The 27,273-nt window shown below is 39.3% G+C and overlaps 1 protein-coding gene across 1 annotated transcript in view; it reads right to left on the bottom strand.

Annotated features, from left to right (window-relative positions):
* Positions 1-265: 265 nt before the first annotated feature.
* Positions 266-27,273, bottom strand: part of LAS1L (LAS1 like ribosome biogenesis factor) — a 33,950-nt gene continuing 6,942 nt past the window's right edge. The window contains exons 6-14 of the mRNA XM_026703133.2: positions 22,455-22,640; positions 22,321-22,367; positions 19,287-19,396; positions 15,883-15,968; positions 14,685-14,891; positions 9,158-9,299; positions 7,602-7,984; positions 4,097-4,241; positions 266-608 (exon numbers count right to left, since the gene is read on the bottom strand). Coding sequence (XP_026558918.2) covers positions 518-608; positions 4,097-4,241; positions 7,602-7,984; positions 9,158-9,299; positions 14,685-14,891; positions 15,883-15,968; positions 19,287-19,396; positions 22,321-22,367; positions 22,455-22,640 — 1,397 coding nt within the window. The 3' untranslated portion in view covers positions 266-517. The remainder of the gene's footprint in view (positions 609-4,096; positions 4,242-7,601; positions 7,985-9,157; positions 9,300-14,684; positions 14,892-15,882; positions 15,969-19,286; positions 19,397-22,320; positions 22,368-22,454; positions 22,641-27,273) is intronic.

The following is a 27,273-nucleotide window of genomic DNA, read 5'->3' as shown; positions in this document are numbered from 1 at the left end:
ATAAATAATTAATGTGTATTCAATAAATGATCCACTCAGACTCTGAAACAACTTCTTTGTTTCCTCTGTAAAAAACAAATCCCACTTGTGATTTCATAGATGTCTTCACAATAAGCTTACATGTGTTCCGAAGTCCAGATCCGGATAAAGAGCAAGTATATATTTTAAAATTGTTTTTTAAAAACCTTAAGGGAACCTAAACAGAGCAACAATGATATACCATATGACTCACATGCTTTTTTAAATAAAAAGCACACACTATCTATTAAAAATATTAAAACATTTAATTATTTTTTAAAAATACAAAAATGAATTTTAGCAATGGGCAGATCTGTTGTGTGGATTAAGTGTGCCTGCTTCTTCACAGCCCTGAAATGTCCAGGGGGAATATCTATGATGGAGAAGTAGCTGCATTGCACCAAAGAGAACTTTCAAAGAGCAGGCAGGCACAGTATTGTTCCTTGAGTGGCAAGGAAAACCTCCCATTGTGTTATATCATTAATAAAGAATCTCCTGCTCAAAAATGCTGAATCCCACTCTTTAATTTATGAAGCTCGCTCTGGGTCCATATGAGTCCTGACGTAAGGAAACCAGACCATTCTGGTGAGCTGTAGGAAAAAGAACGGGACAACAATTAGGTGAAAGAACCACGGCACACAATTACTTTACCAAGTGTGATTGCATCATGTGGCAAAAACTGGGGGAAGGTATCCCCATCTCGTCCAGGAAAGGGAGGGGCCCATTCTGAGCTTCTTTATGTCAGCTGGGGCTCCATTCAAAATCCAAGAAAGAAAGACTTGGACTCCTTTAATCAGAGAAAAGATTATCTTTTACTGGAAGTCAAGTGGTAGCAACAAAAGAATCCTGAATCTGAGAAAATGGGCGCGTAAATCACATATGCAAAGCGATGGCAAGGTTCCCACCCCCAATAGTTCAATTGGCTCATCCAATTAAAAGTTGTGCACCACCAGCATCTCCAGGTGGTGATGAGGCTTCTGTCCGTTGACCTTGACATAGTTTGATAAAGGGTTGCAGCTGCGCCTAGCATAGGATAGAAACCTAAGCAAGAATATACCCCCCCACCAGTTTATACAGTTCTGGTTTGTAACACCTCCAGCTCACTTCCGACAACCATTCCCCCCTCCTCCCCCGTTACTTATGACAGCCAAAAGATGCAAAGCAAAGGGAGAAAATCTTGAAGGCTGACAGGTTTGGACAATTAGAAGATTCCAATAAAAAATCAAGGCGGGGAGGAGGGAAATTTATCTGGGTCCCAGTTTATTCCGTTCAGGCTGAAACAAGGGGAGCCATCCAAGCCTGATCAAGGCCTGAATTTGACTGGACAACAATTGCAAACAGACATAGTTTATTTTGGCATTGTGAGTTCCAAATAAATCAATAATTTATCAGAACCAATTTATGCACATTTTATTTTTAATAATGATTTTTTTTTTGTTGTATGCTGCCAAAGTCATGTTTCAATTGGACAGATCTATAAACGTTTATGATCAATCCATCCATCATTCAAATCACATTGGAATCCAGAGAAATTAAATAATTTGTAGCTTGGCACCCTGGGAGTCAGTTTGGCAACTTACTCATGGAATAGTGCAAGAACAAAATGAGCAATGTAATTACAGAAGCTCTTTCTTCCAATTATTACAATCACTTCCCCTTCAATTATTTCTTCCAGATTCTGAGATTTTAGCAGCTGGTCAAAGCTTTGAGTGTATTGACATACAATGTAAATGCTACAAACTTCCTTTTAAAAAAAGGTAATTTATTGTTCAATAAAACAATTGTCTATCGAGGTAGTCCTCGATCTATGACCACAACGGAGCCCAAAATTTATGTTGTTATGTAAGACATTTGTTAAGTGAGTTTTGTCCCATTTTATGACCTTTCTTGCCACAGTTAAGAGAATCACTGCTGTTGATATGTTAATAACCTGGTTGTTAAGTGAATCTAGCTTCCCCATTGACTTTGCTTGTCAGAAGGTCTCAAAAGGGGGTTACATGACCTCAGGACACAGCAACGATCATAAAATATGAACCAACTGCTAATCATCTTAATTTTGATCACATGATTATGGAGATATCGCAATGATCGTAAGGGTGAAAAATGGTCCTGTCATTTTTTCCAGTGCCGTTGTAACTTTGAATGGTCACTTAATGATCTGTTGAAAGTCAAGGACTACTTACGTGCTAACTTTGGCTTAGAAATTACACATTCTCAAAATAATTTACTACTTTCCATACTGGCCGCCCACCTACTTGTTATGCTTCAAAATTTAATTTTAATACTAAAACAGTAATCTTGCAACAATTTAAACTCCTCCAAAGAATTCTGATTGTCTAAGATCTGATCTTAAGAATTCAAGCCTTTTTACATATTACTGATGTTCTTCACCTGACATTGTCCCCTTAACTACTAGCACTCTGTGAAATCCAAACCAACATTCAATAATAGTCTAGCCAGATTTGATGTCAGGGTGGAATACAGGTAGTCCTCAACTTTTATGTCCACAGCTCAGCACAAAATTTCCACTGCTAAGTTTTTAAGTGAGTTTTGCTCCATTATACGATCTTTATTACCACAGTTGTTAAAGGAATCAATGAGGTTGTTAAGCTAGCAACATGGTTGTTCAGTGAATCTGGCTTTCTCATGGACTTTGTCAGAAGGTTGCAAAAGATGACCCAGGACACTGCAACTGTCATAAATATAAACCAGTTGCCAAGCGCTTGAATTTTAAGCACGTGACCATGGGGATGGTGCAGTGGTGGTTGTAAGTGTGAAAAAGGGTCATAAGTCACTTTTTTCATCACTTTTGTGAAACTTTGGTCACTAAACAAATGGTTGTAAGTCAAGGACTACCTGTACAGACATAACAAGGTGCCTTGATGTAACCAACACGAGACGTTACACAAAATGAACTTCATACTCTGGAGAATAAGTGGTGCAGAGAAAAGGAGGTAACATTACAATGGCCCTGCTCTGAACTGTAGAATGGGCAAAGCCTCATGAATGAAATGTTTATGCCTATTCTAAACATTTCTCCCAGAAAGCAGATGCATCATGGACGCCAATCAAGTTCTTCCTCTATGGCTTGTGAAAGCCGACAGGGAAAACAGACGCAAACCTGTCAGTTTCTGTCTCTGCCCTTCAGCAACAGGTGCAAACTCCAGGACCAATACCTGACAGGAAACACACACACAGCCCCGCCCGCTCAGAAGGAAACCTGCTCTCTGAGCACGATTTCCAAGTCAGAATGACTTCCTCTTCCTACAAGCCATACTTCCACCGTGAGGCAAGTGCGCTTCTGCTTGTTTGCGAGAGCAAATGCCGCTAAGGATTCAAATAAAACCTCAAAGCAGGTGACAGTGAACGGAAAGAAGACAAACAGAATCTCATCTGAAACCAGCTCAGAGAAAATTCCTTTATCTATATATAGCAATAGCATTTAGGCTTAAACAGGTAGTCCTCGACTTACAACCACAACAGAGCCCAAAATTTCTGGTTGCTAAGAGACATTTGTTAAGTAAGTTTTGCTCCATTTTATGACCTTTCTTGCCACAATTGTTAAGTGAATCACTGCAGTTCTTAAGTTAGTAACACAGTTGTTGTGAATCTGACTTCTCCACTGACTTTGCTTGTCAGAAAGTCTCAAAAGGTAATTACATAACCTTGTGATACTGTAATTGTAATAAATATGCCTCAATTGCCAAGTGTCTGGATTTTGATCATGTGCCCATGGGGATACCGCAATGGGCAAAGTATGAAAAGGGGTCACGAGTCACTTTTTCAGTGCTATTGTAACTTTGAAGGGTCACTAAATGAACCATTGTAAGTCAAGAACTATCTGTACTTCTAACCGAGGAGCTCAGAACATAGTTATATTTTTCCCTTTTTATTTTAATAGTAGCCCTTAGAGGCATCTCAGATTGAGAGGAGCAGGCAAGAGAGGCCAACCACCCCAAAGCCTTCCTCATCAATCATTACTAAGACTGAACTAGCCTCCCTCTTCTTTTTCCATGAGGTGTAACATTAACTCTTCTCCAACAATAGAAATTCCCCCAATCTCTAGGGAAATACTCACACACTGTTGGGGGAAGTTTTCCTGTCTCCATTCTCCAGTTGGTCAAGAGCCGACATCATGGTATAGTTATCCACCAACAGGGTATCGGGATCATCCGTTTGGCCAGGTAGTTTTCCCAGAGGAAAATTTCTCCATTTCAGTTCATCTGTGGGGGAGGGAAGGAGGGAATGGATGGAGCTTAGCAAGATCAAGCAGAGCCAACGATGGATAGAGCTCACCCAGGAAGTCATAGGAGCTGAGTTCAAACACTGCACTGAGCCAAAAGGGGACAATCTACAGCAGGAGGGTCCAATCTTGGCAACTTTTAGACCTGTGAACTCCAACTCTCAGAATGCTCTGATACCACTGGAAATTGAGGGAGGTTGGCTTTCTGAAATGGTCCCATCTTGGAACCAAACCTTGTCCATCTAGTCCATGGTGTGGCCTAGTTGGAAGGACAGACGGAGTCACAGCCATCCGAACATGATGTTCCATATGGCAGGTCCTCAGCAGAGAAGCTGGGGTCCCCCCTGGGTCCCACTAGGTCACTTATTTGAGAGATGATAATAAACCAAGCCTGGATATTACAGAAAAAGCAGGGACAGTTGGAAAACGGAGGTCCTACAGGTAACCTAACTGGGGATAGGCCTGAACGGATAGGTTTTCTACATATTGTTAGAAGCATAGGTTATCAACAGCAGGCTGTTCACCACCTGGGAAGCCTAAATGTCTAACTGCCTGAGAGATATAACAATATGAAGTTATCAATTCCACACCTCCAAGCTCCCTTTGTCCAATAGTAACTTAGATATCTTAGAGCAGGTGTGTCAAACTTTATTTCATTGAGGGCTGCATCAGGGTTGTGTTTGACCTTGGAGGGCCGGGGGGAGGCGTGGCTGGGGGCGCGTGGCCAGGGTGGGCGTGACAGCACTCTGCCAGCCAAAATGTGGCGCAGGGGCTAATTACAAAATGTGGGCTTTGCTTTGTGACATCCAGATCCAGTGTGAACTGCACAGAAAATACACTTATGTTTGGTTATGCAGAAATATCCTCAAAATCAAATGTAGGCTGACTTTTAGTTACACCCTTCCCAGCAAACAGCAAATTTTGAAGCTCCAGGTAAAGAGGATTCATTTTAGGACGAGTAACCACAGTTTGCATGTTGGAGGTTCCTAAGGAATGCTGGGAAACTCTGTGTTTTAAAGAGGATTTGAGGGAGGGCCTTCCTCTGCCAGAGGCTGCAGAGACCTGGCACCAATCAAAACGTTGTTTGTGAAGCAACTGACAGGGTGAGCTACTAGTATATGAAAATAAGAGCAAACTCCACTCCCTTCTAATGCTTACGATGTTACCCAGTTTGGTAATAAAACACCTGCAAGAAAACCATCAAGCTTAGAGAGCACCAGGGACCCCACATTTCAACCCTGAGCTACAAATATTCTTTTCTATTGATAAAACACTTTTTGATTAGAGGGACTCAGACCTCATAGGAGATGGATTTCATTCTAAATTTTGATATGATTTCTGTAAATAAGGAATGTAGAATTATAATGGCTGAGCATTTGATCCTTCATACATCAAAAAAAACGCAAAGCTAAGGGATAAACAAATAAAAACCAGATTTGAAAAAAGAAAAGGCTCAGGAAAGAAAAAGAGAGAAAGTGTAAAAAAGAAAGAGGAAAAGAAGAAAAACCAAAAAAGAATGACTTCCAAGTTTCTTTGGTACAGATATAAGTAAGTAAGTAAGTAAGTAAGTAAGTAAATAAATAAATAAATATACATACATACATACATACATACATATCGAACTCTTATTCTAAGATATTATTTCCATAATCCCATATCTAATTATCAAAACCCAGATCAACTTTTAATTTCAGTTTCTCACAAAAAGTCCAGTAATGGTTCATCACTATTGTTTTAATCACTATTTATTAAGGAAACCACAACTGATTTATTTAATTGCACCAAACTCTAAATAAAACAGGAATGGAAAATCCTAAAAGTCTAGACCCATCCTTCTTAATTTTGGCAACTGTTAGGTGCATGGACTTCAAATGCCACAATTACCAAGGCAGCATTAAGTCTTAAATTTGCCAAGACTGAGAAATGCTGATATGGCCTTTTCCATTCCTCTTTTATTGGTTCTTACTCATTTATGAGCAATCAAAATGCAAAATCCTCACCCCATCTTGGAGCAACCACAATTCCCTCACTAACCTGCTTTCCACAGCTGCCTGAGTGCAGGGCAACAAAAGAAGATCATGTTTTTAAAAAGTGCAATCAGACCTTCTAACTTCTTGGGTAAAAAGATCTCGCGAAGTTAGAAGATCTGATTGATATTTTTTTCCACTGGTAGTCCCACAGTCTTCTGTTGTTGCCCTGCACGCTGGAGAAGAGAGCTAGAAAGCAGATCAGTGAGGGAATTGTGGTTGCTGCGGGATTTTGCAGGAGGACGTCCAAGCTAAAAACGGGGCATGGCCTGTGCCTCGTTTCCGCTAGCAGAGGCACCACAGGCCAGTCCTTGGGCGAGGTTTCTTTTTTTCCTTTCCTCACAGGTTGGCCCCGCAGGCCAGATCTAAGCACCCCGCAGGCTGGATCCAGCCAGTGGGCCTTGAGTTTGAAACCCGTCTTAGAGGATGGGCAGGGTCTTATCCCTTGTAGAAAAAGAGAGAAAGGAGAGAGAAAGAGAGAGAAAGAGGGAAGGAAGGAAGGAAAAAGGAAAGAAAGAAAAAGAAAGCTTACTTACCCATGTTGCTTTACCTCCTAAGAATGCACAACTCTATTCCCATCTAACTTCACACCAGTTATGATTTATTTTGTTCAGTTCAAATAATGATGGTGATTTGCGGGTTAGCAATGTTCAGATGCTCCCACCTTTGTTTTTGTTTTTTTCTGATCTCCAAGGTTTTAGGTAAGTAACACATATTACATGGACAGAAACACCAGAGATCAACCTTTGAAGACCTACGGCCTCTTCCTCTAGACCAGAGGTGGGGAACGATGGTCCCTTTCTGACTTGAGAATTTCAACTCCCAGAATTCCTGAGCTCAGAAAGGGCTGTCATGTCCTAGCTTTTGGTTTGCCTGGGCCACGCTGAGTAAAGAGAAATTGTCTTGAGCCACATATAAAATAGATATTATAGTTAATATATATTATATACACATTACATAATAGAACAATCTTACTTTATTTTTTACATTTTTAGAACATCTTGGGAGGCCATATTACTAGCTGTCCAGGGCCAGAGGGAGCCCGTGAACTGCATACGCTTGCTCTCGACTACAGACAGATGCTATTAAAAGGGACATCCCATTAATCAAAGGCAATTATTACGGGGCATAGTTTACCTAAGCTCTATGTTCCTTTCCTCCTCCCCGTTAGCATTCCTCCATTTTTGCTCCTTCCAACCACAGAATTGTTTCTACAAGACATTCAGGGATGGACTAACCAGCACGCAGGCCCATTTTTTGCCCTGAACATGCCAAACATGCTAACTCCCAGGGGATTAGAAGCCAGGTTTTACCTGAGCCGACTTGCCAGGCTGCCCCCTGAAGAGCTTTTCTTTTTTCAGCCAAGGCTGCTGGGTCTTCCAGGAAAAATGGTTCTTGCTGTGACGGTGACTGAGTGTACATCTCTTCCTCCTCCTCCTCTTCCAGCCCTTTCTGTTTCACCGTTCCTGGCAACACCTCTGTCCGCCATGTTCTCTTCAAGAATTCGTGGGCAGAAGCAGCAGCAGCAACATTGACCTTCAGCAAGCTCTCCACAGTGTAAATGGGCTGCTTGCAAACGTCCAGTGTGGAACCAGAAGTGGGAAAAGCACCATCTTCTTGGGTGTAAATAGAGGTCAGGTAGAGGAGCTTCTCCTGAGCCTCAGCTGGCAATGGGGGCTCCATACTCAACAGGATACTGGCAAACAAAACCAGATTTGTACAGGTAGTCCTCGAATTACAACCACAATTTAGGGTGATAAGTCAAACAGTTGTTCGGTGGGTTTTGCCCTATTTTACGACCATTCTTGCCACAACTGTTAAGTGAATCATTTCATGGGTTAAGTTAGTAACATGGTTGTTAACTGAATCTGACTTCCCCATTGACTTTGGTTGTCAGAAGGCCACAAAAGGGGATCACGGGTGACCCCAGGACACAGCAACTGTCACAAATATGCCAAGCAGCCAAATTTTGGTCACGTGACTATGGGGATGCTGCAATGGTTGTAAAGTGTGAAAAATGGTCATAAGTCACCTTGTTCCAGTGCTGTTGTAACTTTCAACAATCACTTAACAAACTGTAGAAAGTCGAGGACTAACTGCTAATATGCAGTTCACCAAGAAAGGGAAACTCAATTATTACTACCTTAAAGGGAGCTCCCTGCACTGGTCATCTGTGCCTCTTGACCCTTTACCAGTCAGAAATCCATACAGGTAGTCCTCGATGTATGGCCACCATTGAGTCCAATATTTCTGTTACTAGACAAGGCAGATTTTAAGTGAGTTTTGCCCCATTTTATGACATTTCTTGCCACAATTGTTAAATGAATCACTGCAGATTAGTACCATGATTGTTAAATGAATCTGTCTTCCCCATTGACTTTGCTTGTCAAAAGGTCACAAAAGATTATCACATGACCCCAGGACATTGCAATAATCATAAATTTGAGTCAGTTGCCAAGCGGCCAAATTTTTATCACGTGACCTTGCAATGGTCATGAGGAAAACAGTCATACATGTCACAGTTTTCAGCACCATTTTAACTTTAATTGAGTGGTTGTAAGTCGACTACCTGTGTTCAAGAACATTCTTGCAAAATGAATATTTGCATTGCTTAGGTTCTGGCACTTTTTGAACCTTTCTTATTGCCTCAATGACTGAAAAAAAAAGTGAACTACTGATTGAGTGAAACTCCGCTGATGGACTCTGAGAAACAAGCCTCTTTCTAAGATCTTCCAGGTTTTAATTTGGGTCTTGAAACAATGAAAACCAAAATGAGGAGATTCAAAACTTGCCTTCCTGCCACTTTCCTCTGCCCCAGAACCACAAAAGCCACCTTGTAGCCCCAGATCCACTCTATTGATGTACTTACAGATGCAAAAGGTGAGGACTGGCCCAGCAAGGCGCATCTAGGCAATCTCTGAGAAGCTTCAGCCACTGTAATGAAATATGGTGATGGAACAATCTCAAGCAGCTTTGTTTCATCTTGGTTTTGGAAGACTTTAACTTTTTTTCTTAATCCAGAATCATGGAAAGAAAGAAAAAAACAAGAAGGAAGGCTCTCACTACCAAACTCAAGAAAAGCTTAGAGGTGAAAATGATACAGGTTGAAGTTCAGATGTCACAAACATCAGTTGCATTGGGGTCACTCCCCAGTTCCGTCTATAAAATGGAAGCAGGGAAAGGAGACAGGAGCACGTCCATTGACCAAAGCTGATCAATGTCCAGTCTAGCATTCATACTGTACACTTCAGAACTGAAGAAGCTTCTTGGATGTGAAGCGAAACGTCTTCAAGGAAAAACCAAGAAAGTCCAGTTACCTTTTGAAAAAGCACCTTTGGGACAACCATGACCTGGATAGCTGAGAATCTCCACAGAAATTCACTTTCGTGTTTCAGTAAGGATTTGTTCAGTTAATCCTGGGTGTTACTTAGGGTTCACACACACTGGGTGAGTGCGGGCAACATACTACCAACTAGACTTCAACACTTCAGTCTAGTGCTGTGAATGTCCAACTTTCAATTTGGTTCAGATGATCACAATTTTATGGATTGGTAGCTTAAACTGAACAATAGTGGACGCTTTCGAAAGCATGTGCAGTGTTCAACCTGCTTTTGGTGTATAAAGGTAAGTCCTTAACGTACAACCACAATTGAGCCCAAAATTTCTTTTGCTAAGTGAGACATTTGTTAAATGAGTTTTGCCCCATTTCTCGCTACAATTGTTAAGTGAATCACTGCAGTTGTTAGGTTAGTACCATGATTGTTAAGTGAATCTGTCTTCCCCATTGAATTTGCTTCTCAGAAGTTCGCAAAAGGGAAACACATGACCCCAGGACACGGCAACCGTCATAAATATGAATCAGTTGCCAAGCATCTGAATTTTGATCACTTGACAATGGGGATGATGCAAAGGTTGTAAGCGTGAAAAACAGTCAATCACTTTTTCAGTGCCATTGTAACTTCAAAACAGTCACTAAATGAACTATTGTAAATGGAGGACTACTTGTAAAATATTGCTAAAGCAGCAATCGGGAAGCTGCTGAGCTGGAATGCTTTAACTAATACAGTTGCAATCGAGGCATTAATGCCAGTTTTATTTTTAAAAACACAGCAGTTAATTTGGAAAAATCATGAGCAGAAATGATTGGAGATGCAGAATACTTTTTGAGGTTTCAGAATATTGAGGAAAAAGGGGAAGACATTCCTGAAAAAATGTCAGATGCACTGGAGGTAAGCAAGCAGGAAATCCTCGCTGGAATAGACAAAATATTTAGAATACACAGATCATAATCCAGTAAAAGTTGTAAGGAAAGGGAAAAAAAGAAAATTGAGATGGACATTGAACCAAGAAATACTGCAAGATAAGGAACTTATACAAAGTATGGAAAAAGAACTGGACTTTTTCTTTAAAGAGAACAGGAAAGAAGAGACTTCTCTGCAAACTGTAAAGTGTATACCGGGGGATTAGTCATAACTTACATGGAAAAGAAAAACAACAAGAAGAAACAAAATAAAACATGTTAGAAGAACATAAAAGATTAGAATTAGGACTACAGAAAGAACCACAAAAAAGAAGTTGAAAAATCAAATAGACTTAATAAAGCATAAAATGAACCTATTAGAAAAAGAATTGGCACAAAAAAAATCAAAAGTGTAAAACAAAACGTTTTTGAAAATGCGAATATACCAGGAAGATGATTGGCATATAAACTGAAGAGGGAGGGGAACCTGATACATTGACTAATAGATGAGAAAGGGATCCTTTATTATCAAAATGAGGATAAAAAAAAATAATTCAAGAGTATTATGGGAAACTGTATGATCAGGAGAAAATCCCTGAAAACAGAATACAACAATACTTGGAACAATCTGAATTTCCTAAAAGTATCTGAAACTGTTAAAGTCATGCTGAATGAATGAATAACTATGATGGAATTGACAGAAGCAATTAAGAGACAAAAGAATAATTAAATGCCAGGGCTCGATGGGCTACCGACATAATTTTATAAACAATTACAAGATACATTAGGCCTAGTTATGTTGGAAGTTCTGCCAGAAAGGAAAATACCAAATTCATGCAAATATTACTCTTATACCGAAAGATTACTCAAATTTAATACAGATAAAGAATTATAGGCCAATATCCTTACTGAATGTGGACTACAAAATATATGCTTTAATAATAGCAGAGAGATTAAAAAGGATTTTGAATGAATTTATACATGCAGATCAGAATGGATTTTTGCCAAAGAGGCAGATTAAAAACAATATGAGAATGATTTTAAACACATTGGACTATTATGGAATCCTGGAAGACAAATGGCATTGGTTTTTCTAGATGCACAGAAAGCATTTGATAACATTAATTGGCAATTTATGTTATTACAATTAAAATGCATGGACTTTGGGGAGAGATTAATATGATTAAAGCAATATATCACAAACAACCAGATAAGGTGTGTTGTGGCTCTGAGGTTTGAGCCTGCATTGTTAGAGGACGAAGACTCGGACAATGGGGAAGAGGAGGATTTGGAAATGCCTTCCTCCCCAGGACCTTTCTCTTCGGCAATGCCTTCCTCCCTGATTGTGCCTCAGGTGTCGGCAGATAACCAAGAGGGAAGACCTGAGGCTAATCAGGAAAAGGAGGAGGGCGTATCAGAGTCTCTGACTGAGAATCCAGCAGAGGAATGCTGGCTTGATGCAAGGCAACGGCGCAGGCAAAAGCGCGAGCTGCAACGCAGAAAGAAGGGACGAATCAGAGACTGAGATGAGGGACTGACACGCCCCACAGGGTACAAAAGTGGGTGTGTTCGCTCTGGGAACTTGTTCGGGACAACGTGTTACTTATTGAGAGAAGCTTCGGAGTATCCTGTGTGTGGTGACAGCTTGTGATTTATATTCCTGCTTTCTTGTCAGACTTGGCAGACAGCGTGTATGAGACTGCCAAGAAATTTATTGGCTCAAGAAATTTAACCCTGTAATTACTGGACTTGCTTGCTTGTATTCAGTTGGAAATTTGGACTTCTCACCTCGTTGGTACAGGTGAGACATAACAAGGTGTTGGTAAATGGGGACATGACGGAATTTTGATACAAAAAAAGGCACAAGACAGGGATGTCCACTATTCCCTCTACTATTTATATTGACCTTGGACTGTTAACTAGAAACGTTAGACAAGATGAAGAGATAAAAGGAATGGAAATTTAAAAAGAGAAATATAAGTTACACGCCTTTGCTGATGATTTGGTGTTTATATTAGAAGTCCCACTAGAAACTGGACCGAAATTAATTAAAAAGATAGAAGACTATGGGGAAGTTGCAGGATTGAAAATAAACAAGAAAAGACAAAAATATTAAGATTAAAAATCTTACAAATACATAGAAGAGTGCTGATGTAAAAAATTGATATATAAATAGTTAAGAAAGTAAAGTTCTTAGGGATACAACCAACAGCAAAATGTGTAACGATTAAAGAGGATAATTATATGAAACTGATGCAATAAATCAAATTAGATTTGGAGAAATAGAAAAATTTGCAGTTGTTGGTGGCGGAAAGAATAGCTACTGTAAAAATGAATATTTTACCAAGATTATTATATTTATTTCAAACAATACCAATAAAATGGGAAAATATTTTGAAGAATTAAATAAAATAATATTAAGATATATTTGCTTAGGGAAAAAAGCAAGATTAAGTCTGAAAATGTTGCAAGATTCTAAAAAAAAGAGGGGGCTTTGGGTAACCAGATTGAGAATTATATTATCAGGCCTCGATACATACATGGGTGAAAGAATGGATAAATTTGGGGCATAAAAGACTATTAACTTTAGAAGGATATAATCTTCAATTAGGTTGGCATGCTTTCTAATTGTATGGGAAGTATAAAAAACATAGCTATTTCCAAAGACTATATTAAAAATGCATTGCTATCAGTATGGGTAAAAATTAAAGAACAACATTATCTGAAAATACCAGTCTGGCTTTCTACAATGGAAGTACTGATACATCCTAATGCCATTAATATAAGATATAAAGACATTTTGAATGAAAAGAGGGAATTAAAAACTAAGCAAGAACTCAATAGTAAAGGGATGAGTATAGCATGGTGGCCACAAATGCAGATACAATCTCGATATGAGAAAGACACTAAAATGTTTTAATAAAGAATTAACAGAATTGAACTAGATATTAACTGGAACGGATGAAAAATTAATAAAGAAAATATAAGTAACAAACTGGAAAGTGAACAAGTAAAAGAGACAATGATAGTTTGGGCTAAAAAATTTGGATATGCAATAGAACTGGACAAATGGCAGAAATTATGGGATAGAAATGTTAAATTATCTATGTCAACTATGTCAAAGAAAATGTATATAAAATATTTTACAGAAGGCAATTTTCACCAACAAGATTGGCAAAAATGTTTAAAAAGCTCTGCTAAATGTTGGAAGTCTAATCAGATACTTGGTTCATATTACCATATGTGGTGGACATGCCCAAAAGCTAAAAGATATTGGATGAAACTACATACTTGGTTGGAAAAAATGATAAAAGCAGCATATAGATTTGAAACCAGAAATATCCTTACTGGGCATCCTGCCGGAAAAGTATGATAAAAGAAATATATCCTTAATTTTACATGTATTAACTGCAGCCAGAATTGTATTTGCACAACAATTGAAAAGCGATGAGATCCGACAGATTGTGAAAATATCATTGTAAACAACTTATGATTGCTTAAAAATAATTGTACCCAGACAACATACTGATTGATTGAAATTGATTTTTACATGTTACATAAATAAAATAAATAAAACATGAAAAAAAAACATAATGTGCAGCCAAAGGACAGACTTGGTTGCTGATCACACCAGAATCTGGAAACCTGTTGTCCACTTGTTTTGCCTTTTTAAGACAAGCTTTCAGAATACAGCTTGCTACACAAATGTGATAAAAATACCACAAACATATTCACAAAATGTACTGGTATTTAATGTACCCTTTGCTCAATTCCTGTCCTGATAAGGATAACTACAAAGAATGTTATCTTACATCTTTGCTAAATTAAATCGTACTTTAAGTTTTTTGTATTTTCATGCATAAGTGAGGATATATTTTTGCAGAACACAAAAGCTTTCATTGGAGCATCATGCAACCTGTTTTTCTGCTAATGATTTTTCCAAATTAACCGCCACGCTTTAAAAAAAATTGTCATTCACACCTGATTTTTGAGCTTTTCTTCTATTTCTTTTTGCGGAGATTCCATGAAAGGTCATGCAAATAAGATCAATGGGAAAACATGACTAGCCCTCTAATTATGTTTGTCATCAACCCTCACACTGATAAAGAGAATAATGCTAAGTGAAAATCTTGTCTGAACACCTCCCAATACTTACTAACTGGTAAGTTAGCCTTCAGAATTTTTGTGATCCAGTTGATGAGGTACTGAGACCGAAGTGACGAAATCCTTGCGTGTGCCTTCAAATCATCAAACATTTTCTCCAGTAGAGTCTGAGTGAAATGTTTGGAGTGCAAACCTCTAAGCAGGGGCTGCCAGAAACGAAGAAATGCTCGAGGGATCTTAAAATCCCACTTGTGAGTTTCTACACTCCAAATGACAAGACAAAAGACGGGCGGGGTAGAAAAATAAAAAGTGAATATTATATATGAACAATAATACCCTGTCCTCAGTGTCCTTAAAGATTAGAAAATTAAAATTTGATATTAATTCCTTGGGAGACAAGAAAATACAACCATAATAAATATTCCTAGTTTTAAAGAGAGAGAGAGAGAGAAGTGTAAGGACAAACATCAACAAATAAGTGATTGCTACTTTAAAAAGGGCAGGAAAAATGAAATAGATGAGCTCTTGGGCAAACATTTGCTTGGAAGATAAATAATTTAAAAGAGTTGCAAATGTAAAAATAATTTAGGATGACTGGGGGTCAGAGGGCATAGACCAGGGGTCTTCAAACCTGATAGCTTTAAGACTCCCTGAATTCCTCCTCCAGTCATGTTAGCTCAGGAATTCTGGGAGCTGAAGTCCACAAATCTTAAACTTGCCAAGTTTGAAGACCCTCGGCCTAGACCACCAACCAATCTCAGTGAAGGAAAATAGATAAGTTACTTTTTCCTTCAATTTTTGAATTCTTCACTAGTATGAACTAGTTTTTCACTATGTAGAGCAAGATTTCTTTCTATTATTTGAGATGTTATCCAAGGGACCATTATTCTCTCTTCCAAACTGCCTGAAAGTTAAAACCTACAGGAGAAACGTTTCTGATCATGTCCCACTATCAGAGTCCTACTGATCTGGTAGAGAGTGTTTGGTAGTTTCAGATGATTAAATTAAAATTAAAACCTATGCCTTTAGAAAATCAGCCAAAACCTCTTGAATTTGAAGCTTTGGTTTTTATCTTAACAAGCCGGTCCCAGTAATCGCTTTGAGTGTTTGAATGGAGTGGCCATACTGCACAGACAATTAAATTGATTGCCAGGATCCAGTGCAGTTAATCTACACAGATTCTGAATGGCCAATGGTTGGAGAACTTTGCTTGTTTGACCAAAGGGAAAAAAGCAACTTGATACACCAACCTTGAGGAGGAATATTCAAGATCTGTAAAGTGTCAGCAGTTGGAATGAGAAAGCCATCTTCGAGCAACGTCTCAGCCACAACTTCCCTATAGGAATTGTAAAGCCCAGTGAGTATTTTCTAGGATCTTCCACAGCATTATTATGGTCGGCATATTATGATTAATATCTAGTCGGCTCGATATTCAGACTGGATTTGGCATTCCCCTCCCCCCGCATCTACTGAGTCCTTCCCAGAGATCTGGGACAGACTGATGTCACTGTTTAATAATATTAAAGGTACCATCACAGGATTTAAGCTACTCCCAAGTAAAGCTGCCTTTCGCAATTGACTAATGGTGATTTTGTCAATGCTAAGGCTATTGGTCAGTGCCAGTGGTGTACCAGTTGTTTTGGGATTGCACCCTACATGCCTATCAACGCCTATCAATAACTTTGCTTTCTTTTGCCACAGTTGTTCTCTTTCTGCAGGTTTTTCTATTTTGCTATATTGTCCTGTTCTGTCTCTTCTATTTTGCTATCTCTAGATTACTGCTACATCCACTATCCAGACATTTTGAATTTGTTATTGACAATATTGACAATTGTTATTTAGTAAACTGGTATTCATTTCTGCTGAATTTCTCCTCCCTTCCTTTACAGGTAATCCTCGACTTGCAACAGTTCATTTAGTGACTGAAGTTACAATGGTCCTGAAAAAAGGGAATAATTACCGTTATTGACACTTACGACAGTTGCAGCATCTTCATGGTCATGTGATTAAAATTCAGATGCTTGGCAACTGACTCCTATTTATGATGATCTTATGAGAAGCAAAGTCGATGGGGATAGTCAGATTCACTTAACAACTTTATTACTAATTTAACTGCGCCGACTGACTTAACAACTCTGACAAGAAAAATCGTAAAATGGGGCAAAACTCACTTAACAAATCTCGCTTAACAATAGACATTTTGGGCTTAGTTGTAGTCCTGGGTCGAGGACCCCCTGTATTTTAGAAGGGATTTTCTTTATACATAAAGCCAATATATTTGGACACAGTTATTCTTTATCGCTGTACTGAAAAACAATGGGATTCACATTGCTGTTTCTTTGTGTTTTAAATTTGCTAGCATATTTTTGGCTGGAGACTCCAAAAAGGAATTAAGGAGAGATATACATCCTATAAATTTCTCTGCTCTATACCACAACAGCCAGGCTGTTTTTTTCCCCATAAACAATTTAAAACCTGCTAATTTCCAAAACCACTCTACAAAGAATTAGGATGTTTTTCCCTTTACATTTCCAGGACTTGAGGAAGTTCACACTTTGTCAAAGTCCCTCAACCAGGAAATCCAGCAATGTATTGCAAAATCACAGGGTGATGCGAGAAGCTTAAAAACCTCCCAGGATTTCCTTCCTCTTTCCTTTCGTACAAACAGAAAGTATTGATGCTGAGTAGCTAGGAAGATGAGCTGGGCTAACCAAAACATGCTGGCCTTGCCGTGCTTATCAGCAAATCTGCTATGTATACTGCAGAAACCTTTTTGTATAAATTATATGTAACCTGCACCCTGACCCAAATGAAAACAATAAGTTACTTCTTACAAGGCCATTTCTATCTAAAGCAAGGGTGTCCAACCTTGGCAATTGTTAAGACCTGTGGACTTCAACTGTTCATTTAATGACCGTTAATGACCGTTCAAAATTACAACGGCACTGAAAAAAGTGACTTATGACCGTTTTTCACAATTATGACATTTGTAGCATCCCCATGATCACAAGATGAAAACTTGAATGCATGGGGACTGGTTCATATTTATGATGGTTGCAGTGTCCCAGGGTCCTGTGTTTTGTGACCTGACTAGCAAAGTCCATGGGGAAGCCAGATTCACTTAACAACCATGTTACTAATTTACCAACTGCAATGATTCACTGAACAATGGGGGCAAAAAAAGTCATAATATGGAGAAAAACTTCTGTTTCACTTAGCAACAGAAATGTTGGGCTCAATTATGGTTGTAAGTTGAAGGCTACCTGCAATGTGTTTTAAGTCATTACAGGCAGCCCTCAAGCCTATATCCATTCGTTTAGTGACTGTTTGAAGTTACGATACTGATAAAAGTTCAGACTGGTCCTCACACATGACGATTGTAGCATTTCCATGGTGACGTAGTCAAAATTTGGGACCTCACTGGCATGGAATAAGATGGTTGCAGCATCCTGGGGTCATATGAATACCATTTGCAACCTTTCTAGCGAACTTCCAACAAGTAAAATCAATGAGAGAAACCCGATTCACTTAATGACCACATGCTTCACTTAACAAGTGTAATTTGTTTAACGACCACAGCAGAAAAGGCTGTAAAACCAGGCGCAACTCACTGAAATGTTCAGTCTTAAATGCCAAATTTCTACTGCCAACTCTGCTCTCTTCCATTTCATTGACGCAACCCTGCACATGGTTTGGCTGCATTTGTATTACACACAGAAATGTTCCTAAGTGCATTCTAACTGAACCTAAAATCTGAAATATGTATTTATAAGGCAAAATGACAAGAGTGGAGTAGAGTGGAGTAGAGTAGAGTAGAGTAACAGACTTGGAAGGGACCTTGTAGGCGGTCTAGTCCAACCCTCCACCCAAGCAGGAGACCCTTCACCATTTCTGACATATGGCTCTCCAATTTCTCCTGAAAGCTTCCAGTGATGAAGCTCCCACAACTTCTGAAGGCAAGCTGGTTCTCACTGTCAGAAAATTTCTCCTTATTAGAATTTCTCCTTATTAGAATCTCTATAGAATCTCTCCTTGATCAATTTCCATGCATTATTACTTGTCTAGCCTTCAGGTGGAAAATAGGTTGACCTCCACCTCTCTGTGACAGTCCCTAAAATATTGGAACACTGCTATCATGTCTCCCCTGGTCCTTCTCTTCAGTAGATTAGCCATGTAGAGTACTGGCAACTGTTGTGTCGTGTGTTCGTCTTCAGTCCCCTAATCATCTTGGTTGCTCTTCTCTGCACTTTTTCTAGGGTCTCAACATCTTTTTTATTGTATGGTGACCAAAACTGGATGCAGTATTCTGGGTGTGGTCTTACTAAAGCTTTATAGAATGGTATTAGTACCTCAGAGAGCATTAGTACCTTGGAGAAAATGGACTTCTAAAAAGCCTTAAATTGGAATCTACCTCTTCCTGTATGGACATCCAGGCTTTGAGGATAAAACAGCCTGTATTGCTTTAGTCAGCACTCTCTGAATCTCATATTTTTTTAAAAAAGGAAAAAAGTAGCACAAAAGGAGAAGACACAACAAGACAAGACACTCTCTTCTTACTTCAGTAAGGTTTTTACTTGCAGGGATATTTAAAAAAAAACTACAAGGGAGATTGTTATGGCTGACTCAGAAATTCTAAGAATTGAAATCCACCAACCTGTTCTCTTGTAATAAATCTTTCATTTGAGCCACAACCCACTCCATCTCTGAAGTAGCTATGCTCCAAATTCTGCAAGCTTGATTGACATCTGGCTGCTGCCTGAGAACCTAAGGCAACAATGAAGAAGCAGCACATCAATCAATGGACTGGATTGGCTAGATTCACATGCTGGGTTAAAGCACTGAGTGCGGAAATGGGAGCTCGGCTTGCCAGCACCCACATGTGCACCAGCCACCTGGTCTTCCATTTTCTAACACACATGTGTGCACAGAGACCAGCTGGCCGGTGCACACATGCGTGCCGGGCAGCTGCTCTTCTGGTTTCCAGCGCTCATGCGTGCCAAAACCCAGAAGAACAATGGGCAACGGCTGGCGTGCCCGGAGAGATGGTTCTGCATGCCATTTCTGGCACATGTGCCATAAGTTTGCCATCATGGGGTTGTAAGTCTGTTTGGGCCTAGTGTTGTACGTGAATTGCGCCAGCTGCCTTACGGACAGGATGTAAGTCATTATGACCAAGTGACTTATGAGTTTTTCACGCTTATACCGGTTGGCAACTGACCCATATTTATGACGGTTGCAATGTCTCAGAATCAGGTGATTACTTTTTGTGACCTTCTGACAAGCAGTCAGTGGGGAAGCTGGGGTCACTTAACGACCACATCACTACCATTACAACTGCAGTGATTCACTTTACAACTGTGGCAAGAAAAGTCATAAAATGGAGGGAAATTCACTTAACAACTATCTTAGCAACAGAAATTTTCGGCTCAATTATGGTCGTACATTGAGGACTACCCGTATTAGTTTAATTCCCTACATTACTTTTGTTGCCACTTCTGTTTGTGTCCAAGAAACTTAATTACCAGGACTGTCAGTCGCTTTGGTTTTTTTGAAAACACAGCTTTATGTTCTCAGTGATGGCATCTCTCCATCTAGCCTTCTATTTCTGCAAGCCTAAGGATTTTTTTTCCAGGACCCAGGCCTTTACCTGATGCATGCAAGAGTTAAACTTTAGTTTTGCAAAAACTGCTTCCAACGAGCAGTGTGCTTAGCAAGTCATATTCTCCAGGTCCAAGATATTCTCAACCAGCACCGCATTTCAAGAGCAATGTTTTTGTCACAGTCTTTTTGATGGCCCAGCTTTTAAAGCTACATTTGTAGCTGGGGAAAACCTTGCAGGATCCAATCTGGGTAGGCCACAGGGACCAGAGGTTTAGTCTTCCAAGCTTTTGGTCTCTTGCTGCAACCCATTGTCAAGGAACACAGAATAGCCCAAAGCACACATTCTGCTAGAGAGAGATTCCCTGAGGAATCTCCAGCACGACTCCGAAAGCTCAGAAAAGTAAACCGACCCTGATTGGCAACACTATCCAGGGACATGCAAGTTTTCCCTTCCTTTGTGGGGAAAACCTTATATACATTGGTTTTTGGTTTGATGTCTGTGTATCTTAATTTTCAATCTAGATCCGTTGTAGCTTTTATCTCAAGCAAGGACACCTCTTTATTTCACGGCTCTAGTCATCATCCCTAAGAATTTTTGAGCTTACTACTATTTCAACTCTCTGACTCTCTGCATTAAGTAGGCCCTGCCTATTGACATAAACATAAAGTTTTCTAAAAAAAGCAACAACACCCCTATTGAGCAGCAGCTTGATGTTTACACTAATTTCTTTCATATCCAAAGAGATTCCTTTTCCTTGTGTCCAACAACATATATCAGATTGTTGATATAGAGCAATGTTAATTCCAATTTCTTTTAATCCAATGTTGATATATTCTGCATATATGTTAAATGGACAGTGGGACAATATGCACACTCCTCTTCCTATTTTAAACCTTTTAGCTGCTCTATATGTCATTCTAACAAAAAGTAAGTGGACTTTCTTTGTTTTTCCTTGAAGACGTTTCACTTCTCATCCAAGAAGCTTCTTCAATTCTGACTGAATGGTGGCAAATGGAAGGATTTATATCCCTTGAAATTATCTGATCATTAGCACTAAGGAATATAAATTATAATATGTCTTCAAGGAAAAACAAAGTCCAGTTGCCTTTTGAAAGCATGCCTTTGGGACAACCATGACATGGATGACTTAATCTCCACAGACATTCTAACTGTGGCTTTCATTCTCTGAACTTCTGTAGAGAAGAAATTCATTCTCTGAACTTCTGTAGACATTCTCAGTCATCTAGGTCATGGTTGTCCCAAAGGTGCTTTTTTCAGGAGGTAACTGGGTTTTGTTTTTTTCTTTGAAGACGTTTCGCTTCTCATTCAAGAAGCTTCTTCAGCTCTGACAGGATAGTGGGGAAACAATCCTGTCAGAGCTGAAGAAGCTTCTTGCATGAAAAGGGAAACGTCTTCAAAGGAAAAACAAAAAAGTCCAGTTGTCTCCTGAAAAAAGCACCTTTGGACGTTCTCTGAACTTACTTCTTCCAATTCCAGGAACATTCAAAGATGTGGAAAAAGTATCAGGTAGTCCCCAACATATGACCATAATAGAGCCTGCCATTACAGTCATATGTCATGATGGTCACATGACAACCTGATTTTACTTTTTCCTGCAGTGAGCATTAAGCAAATTCTACGGTTGTTTAGTGTGATCCCATTGTTTGTCGCAGATGTGGTTTTGCCCAAAACTGGAAGTGCTGCTTTTTAGCAAAACCACCATAAACATCGGTCGCGTAACCCATGGGACATTGCAAGTGACTGTACAGGCGGCTGTGTTGCAGAGCACTCAAAGTGTGGTCATGTGGGTGTTTGTGTGACAGTAAGAACTTTGGATCCAGGTGCCCTCTTTTTCAGGAAGGTTGGAATTTTGAATGGTTGCTAAGTATCTGGCTCTAAGTTGAGGATTACAAATCAGGAGACATTGCTTTGTCCTTGTATCAGAAAGTCCAAACTGTAAGATTTTAATCATAGCAAAACATCTTGAATTCATACTTTATTTTTTTTTCACTTATACTTTAATTGTTTGAAGAATTTTCAATGGAAACAAAAATTGCTAGTCTGATTAAGAATCTAGAGAGCTTACCTCAAGTTGTTGATTTTTAAACGAAGTCAAAACATCTCTGACTTTTCCTGGGGGAGAGAAATTTTGGGAAAAAAAGAATCCTTTAGAAAAACATTAATGCAGAAAGAAGAAACAACAGATCTGAATACACCTACCACAGAGTTCTTGGTGTTTCTGCTCATCTGGCGTCTTCTCCAGATCATCTTGACTGCTGTCCATCTCATCTTCGCCATCCGCCTCTGACGATTCCTCCGTTTCCTCCTCACCTTCTTCAACTAAATTATTGCCCAGTTGGCAGCTCCAATATGAGTGCCTCAGCCAGTCCAGCACGGCCTCACAACCTGCAGAGAAGAAAGGGTGGCACCATTAAAAATAGACAAGATAATAGTTGTCTCAAAGATGCTTTTTCAAAAGACAACTGAACTGTTTTGTCCTTGCGAGAGAAAAAGACATTTCGCTTCTCATCCAAGACGCATCATCAGAATTCTATGCATCTGATAAGTTGCCACGATAGACCCAGAGGTGTTTTTTCAGGAGGCAACTGGGCATTGTTTTTTCTTTGAAGACATTTTGCTTCTCACCCAAGAAGCTTCTTCAGTTCTGCCTAACTGGATGGTGGGGAATGGAAGAATTTATATTCCTTGCAGACAGCTGGTCATTTGCATTCATTTAGAGAGCCAAGAAGAAACCATTTGCACTTCAGTTTGAGATGCAGACAACATAGAGTGATTCCCAACAGACAATGCCTGTCTTCAACAGGGAAGGGACACAGGGAAGAAAACATCCAGCAGCCAAAAAGGCTTCACACCATTTGCTCTACTCAGGTGATCCTGAGAATACAGAGACACCTCCAAGTGGCCTCAATGACTCTCTAAAAGATTGCAAATGACCACTGAGTTCACGGGAACCTAAATCCTTCCATTCCCCACAATCCAGTCAGAGCTGAAGAGGCTTCTTGGATGAGAAACGAAACGCCTTCAAAGAAAAAACAAGAATGTTCAAGTTGCCTCCTGAAAAAGCACCTTTGGGACAACCAGGACCTGGATGACTGAGAATCATCTCCATAGACTTTTTGCCGAGATAGATAAACACTGACTTAACCTTCGCTCCTACCATCAGAGCAAAGTCACACAAAGCATCCAGTCACACAACCTCACACAGGCAACGGTAAAACTGAACCACATGGCATTCACAGTTATTTACTTTATCTACTATAAACTATTTCCTCAGCTCCCTAACCGAAGCTCCAAACCTGGCAGGGAAGAAAAGAAAAGAGAGAACCAGTTTGGTGTAGTGGTGAAGGTGCTAGCCTAGAAACCAGGAGACTATGAATTCTAGTCCTTTCCTAGGCATGAAAGCTGGCTGGGTGACTGGGACAGCCATTCTGAGCCCAGCCAACCTCATAAGGCTGTTGTTGGGCAGGGGGGAGGGAGGAAAAGGAAGGACGTATTGTGCATGTTTGCTACTCTGTGTAACTTATAAAGTAAAGGCAGGATAAAAATCAGATAAATAAATATTGTTTGCAAAGATCCCATTTTTGGAAATGTAAGGAAAAACCCTGGAACAGCTTTCTCCAGTTCTGTGTTCTCCAGAGACACGCTGAAAGGTATAATTCCACACTTCTAGAGGGTGTCACGTTGGATAAATCTTATCTGGAACAAAGAGAAGCATTCTGCATTCTTCCTTCTGCCCTGAAGAGTGAGACATTTCTATTCCCTTTCTCATGCTATAGCTCAAAACCTTTTCCAAACAAGTCACCATTTACAGAGCAGAACTGAAGCTTATCCATCCTCTGGGGACATTAGTATTTGCTCCCTGCAGTGCAACATCGCCACCTGGAGAAAGCACCAAGAATAGCATCAAAGAGCAGAAATGTATACAGTAACTTGGAGCTGACCTGCCCCTCATCTTTATTTAAAAAAACGTAATGATTACATGCTTGTGTACTCAGGTAGCTGTACAGGAAGCGACTCCTTCTTTCCTTCCTTCCCACTCCTCCCCTTCCATAACTCAAAGGGGCGAACATATCCAACACACCTTCTATTTTCCCCACAACAATAACCCTGTGAGATAGGCTGGGCTGAGAGTGAGTGAGCTGGGTTTCAGGGCTAAGAAAGGGGACATTGCTTTTGTTTCTGCATTCATTATTTGTAAGTGAATATTCTAAGAGTAAAGGAGTGCAAGTGTTGAAATATTTCAAGTTGCAGCCGTTTCACATCTGAAACAGCCTGTTTTAAGAGCAGGAAGTACTGTTCTAATTATTCTTGGAAGTGTGTCAGGCTCAAAACACAAAACAAATGTTCAGAGTAGACAGTTTTGTTCTTTCAATTAAAAAGTATTTGTTTCAATCTGAAACATTTTGTTTCCTCCCTTCCTTCCACATAGTCAACCATATCAACTCTAAAATTCTGGGCAGCTAACTGCATTAAAAATGCATAACCAGAAGCCAACTATAAACTAACAAAGTAATAATTAAAAGAACTACCTCATGGGCTCTGACAATCCAACCCCCATGCTTAGGAACAGAACCACATCTTCAAATAAAGTATCCATATACCCCTCCTTAAAACCCACTGGCTTCACAGAAATGGGCATAATCCCAATGCCTTCCAGAAATCCACCTTAAATAAGCAAAATTATATAAAAAAACAAATTTTCCTCTTTCTTCCTCTCTTCCATCTCATTCTGAAAATATGGCAAGCACATTGAACATCATAATGAATAATGAACCCAAGAGAAGAGATTACAGGTAGTTATTGATTTAAAATCATTCTAATAATAATAATAATAACAATATTAATAATAACTATACTTATAATAATTAATAACTATAATAATTTGTTGTCATTGTATGTATGTATGTACATAGTATACATACAACGAAATTCATATAACATCCAGAGACCAGACCCAACACGCACACACACGACAATCCCCAAACACCCCTGCACCCACCAAAATTCCTAACCCCCTAAAAGCACACAAGCATCCACACAACAGACCAAGTAATCCTGTCCAACAGCTCACTGATGATGATCCTTAAGTTCATTGTGCAATTATAGCTCTGGGATAAAAACTGTTCAGAAAACATGTGGTCCGAGTTTTAATAGTTCTGTATCTTCTGCCAGAAGGCAACAGTTCACAAAGATTGTGAGCAGGATGGGAAGCGTCTCTGAGAATGTTGTGCAACTTCCTCAAACAGCGAGATGCGAAGATGTCATCCAGGGCTGGTAGCTGGAGCCCGATGATATTCTGGGCAGTTTTAACGATTCTCTCTAGAGCTTTCTTTGTCTGCTACAGAGCTGCTCCCCTACCATGCAAGAATGCCGTAGGTCAGGACGCTGTCAATGGTGCTGTGGTAGTACGACAGAAGTAGAGGCTGAGATAGATTTATCTTCCTGAGCATTCTCAGGAAGTACAAACTCTTCTGTGCCTTCTTTACAAGCATGTTAGCATTCCTAGTCCATGTCTCCGAGTGCCCAGAAATTTAAACTACCCTCTCCACCTCCTCACCATTTATATACAATGGTAAATGTACTTCCTCCTGAAGTTAATTATAAGTTCTTTAGTTTTTTTGGTGTTAAGTGTGAGATTATTTTCTTTACACCACTGTGTCAGCCTTTGTGCTTCCTTTCTATAAGCACTTATTGTTCTTATTAATGAGCCCAACCGCTTTTGTGTCATCCACAAATTTGATAATTGTGTTGGTTTAGTGACTATTTGAAGCTACAATGGCACTGAAAAAAGTGACTTGACTGTTTTTCACACTTATAACTATTGCAGCAACCCTATGGTCACGTGATCAAAATTTTTAACACTTAGCAACTGACTTATATTTATGACAGTTGCAGTGTCCCAGGGTCTTGTGAAGTCAATGGGGAGGCCAGAATCATTTAAAACCATTTTACTAACTTAACAATTGCAGTGATTCACTTAACAACTGTGGCAAGAAAGGCTGTAAATTGGGGCAAAGCTCACTTAACAACTTTCTTGTTTAGCAATGGTAATTTTGGGCTCAATTGTGGTCGTAAGTCAAGGACTATTTATATGCAGCTCCAGGTTGAACAATGGTCTCCCTGGTGCTCTTTGAGCTTGGCTGTTTGCAATTACCTGACTAACAGTACCAGCAATAGCATTTAGACTTGTGTACGGTTCCATAGTGCTTTACAGCACTCTCTGAGCAGTGTGCAATGTGCAATATTGCCCCCCAAAAGCTGGGTCCTCATTTTTTAAAAAACATTTTTATTAAGCATGTTTCACCATTTACACCACATTTCCAATTTTTACAGCGCTTCAGTATCGATATCAGTCATAATTACACAATAGTATATTCATTTTTCTTCCTTTCCACTATATATAGTTTTTATATCTATACTCTTACATATATATTTCAGCTTTTCACAGATACAAATACATATACTTCCCATTCATCTTACTATACCTCTTACGTATAATCTTTAGATCCATTTTCTAACCATTCATACCATAAGTCCCAGATCATATAGTATTCAATTTCTTTGTCTTTTAATAGTTAGTCTAAGCATCTCTACATAGTCAAGCACCCTTTTTTATCACCACACCCTCTGAGGGAGTGTTGTCCTGTTTTCAATTTTGTGCATAGACAATTCTAGCCACAGTTGTTATGTGGAGTATAATATACTGAATTTTCTTACTTAAGTTTCCTTTTATTATACCTAGTAGAAATAATTCTGGTTTCAACTTGATCTTTTGTTTCATAACTTCCTCTAGCCATTTCCTTATTTTACTCCAGTATTTCCTGCTTCTATGCATGTCCACCAGATATAAAAAAATGTATCTTGTTTATGCTTACATCTCCAACATTCTGCCAATCTATTTGGGAACATTTTCGCTAATGTTGCTGGGGGTAAATGCCAACGATAAAACATTTTATATACATTTCCTTTATAGGTAGCCAACCTTTTTTGCCCAAATTATCATAGTTTCCTTGACCAT

This window comes from Pseudonaja textilis, chromosome 12, assembly GCF_049901715.1.
Source record: "Pseudonaja textilis isolate UNSWEBS1 chromosome 12, rPseTex1.2, whole genome shotgun sequence".
Taxonomy (NCBI): domain Eukaryota; kingdom Metazoa; phylum Chordata; class Lepidosauria; order Squamata; family Elapidae; genus Pseudonaja; species Pseudonaja textilis.
Note: the sequence above shows the minus strand (reverse complement) of the source record. Positions and strands in the feature narration are given on the sequence as shown.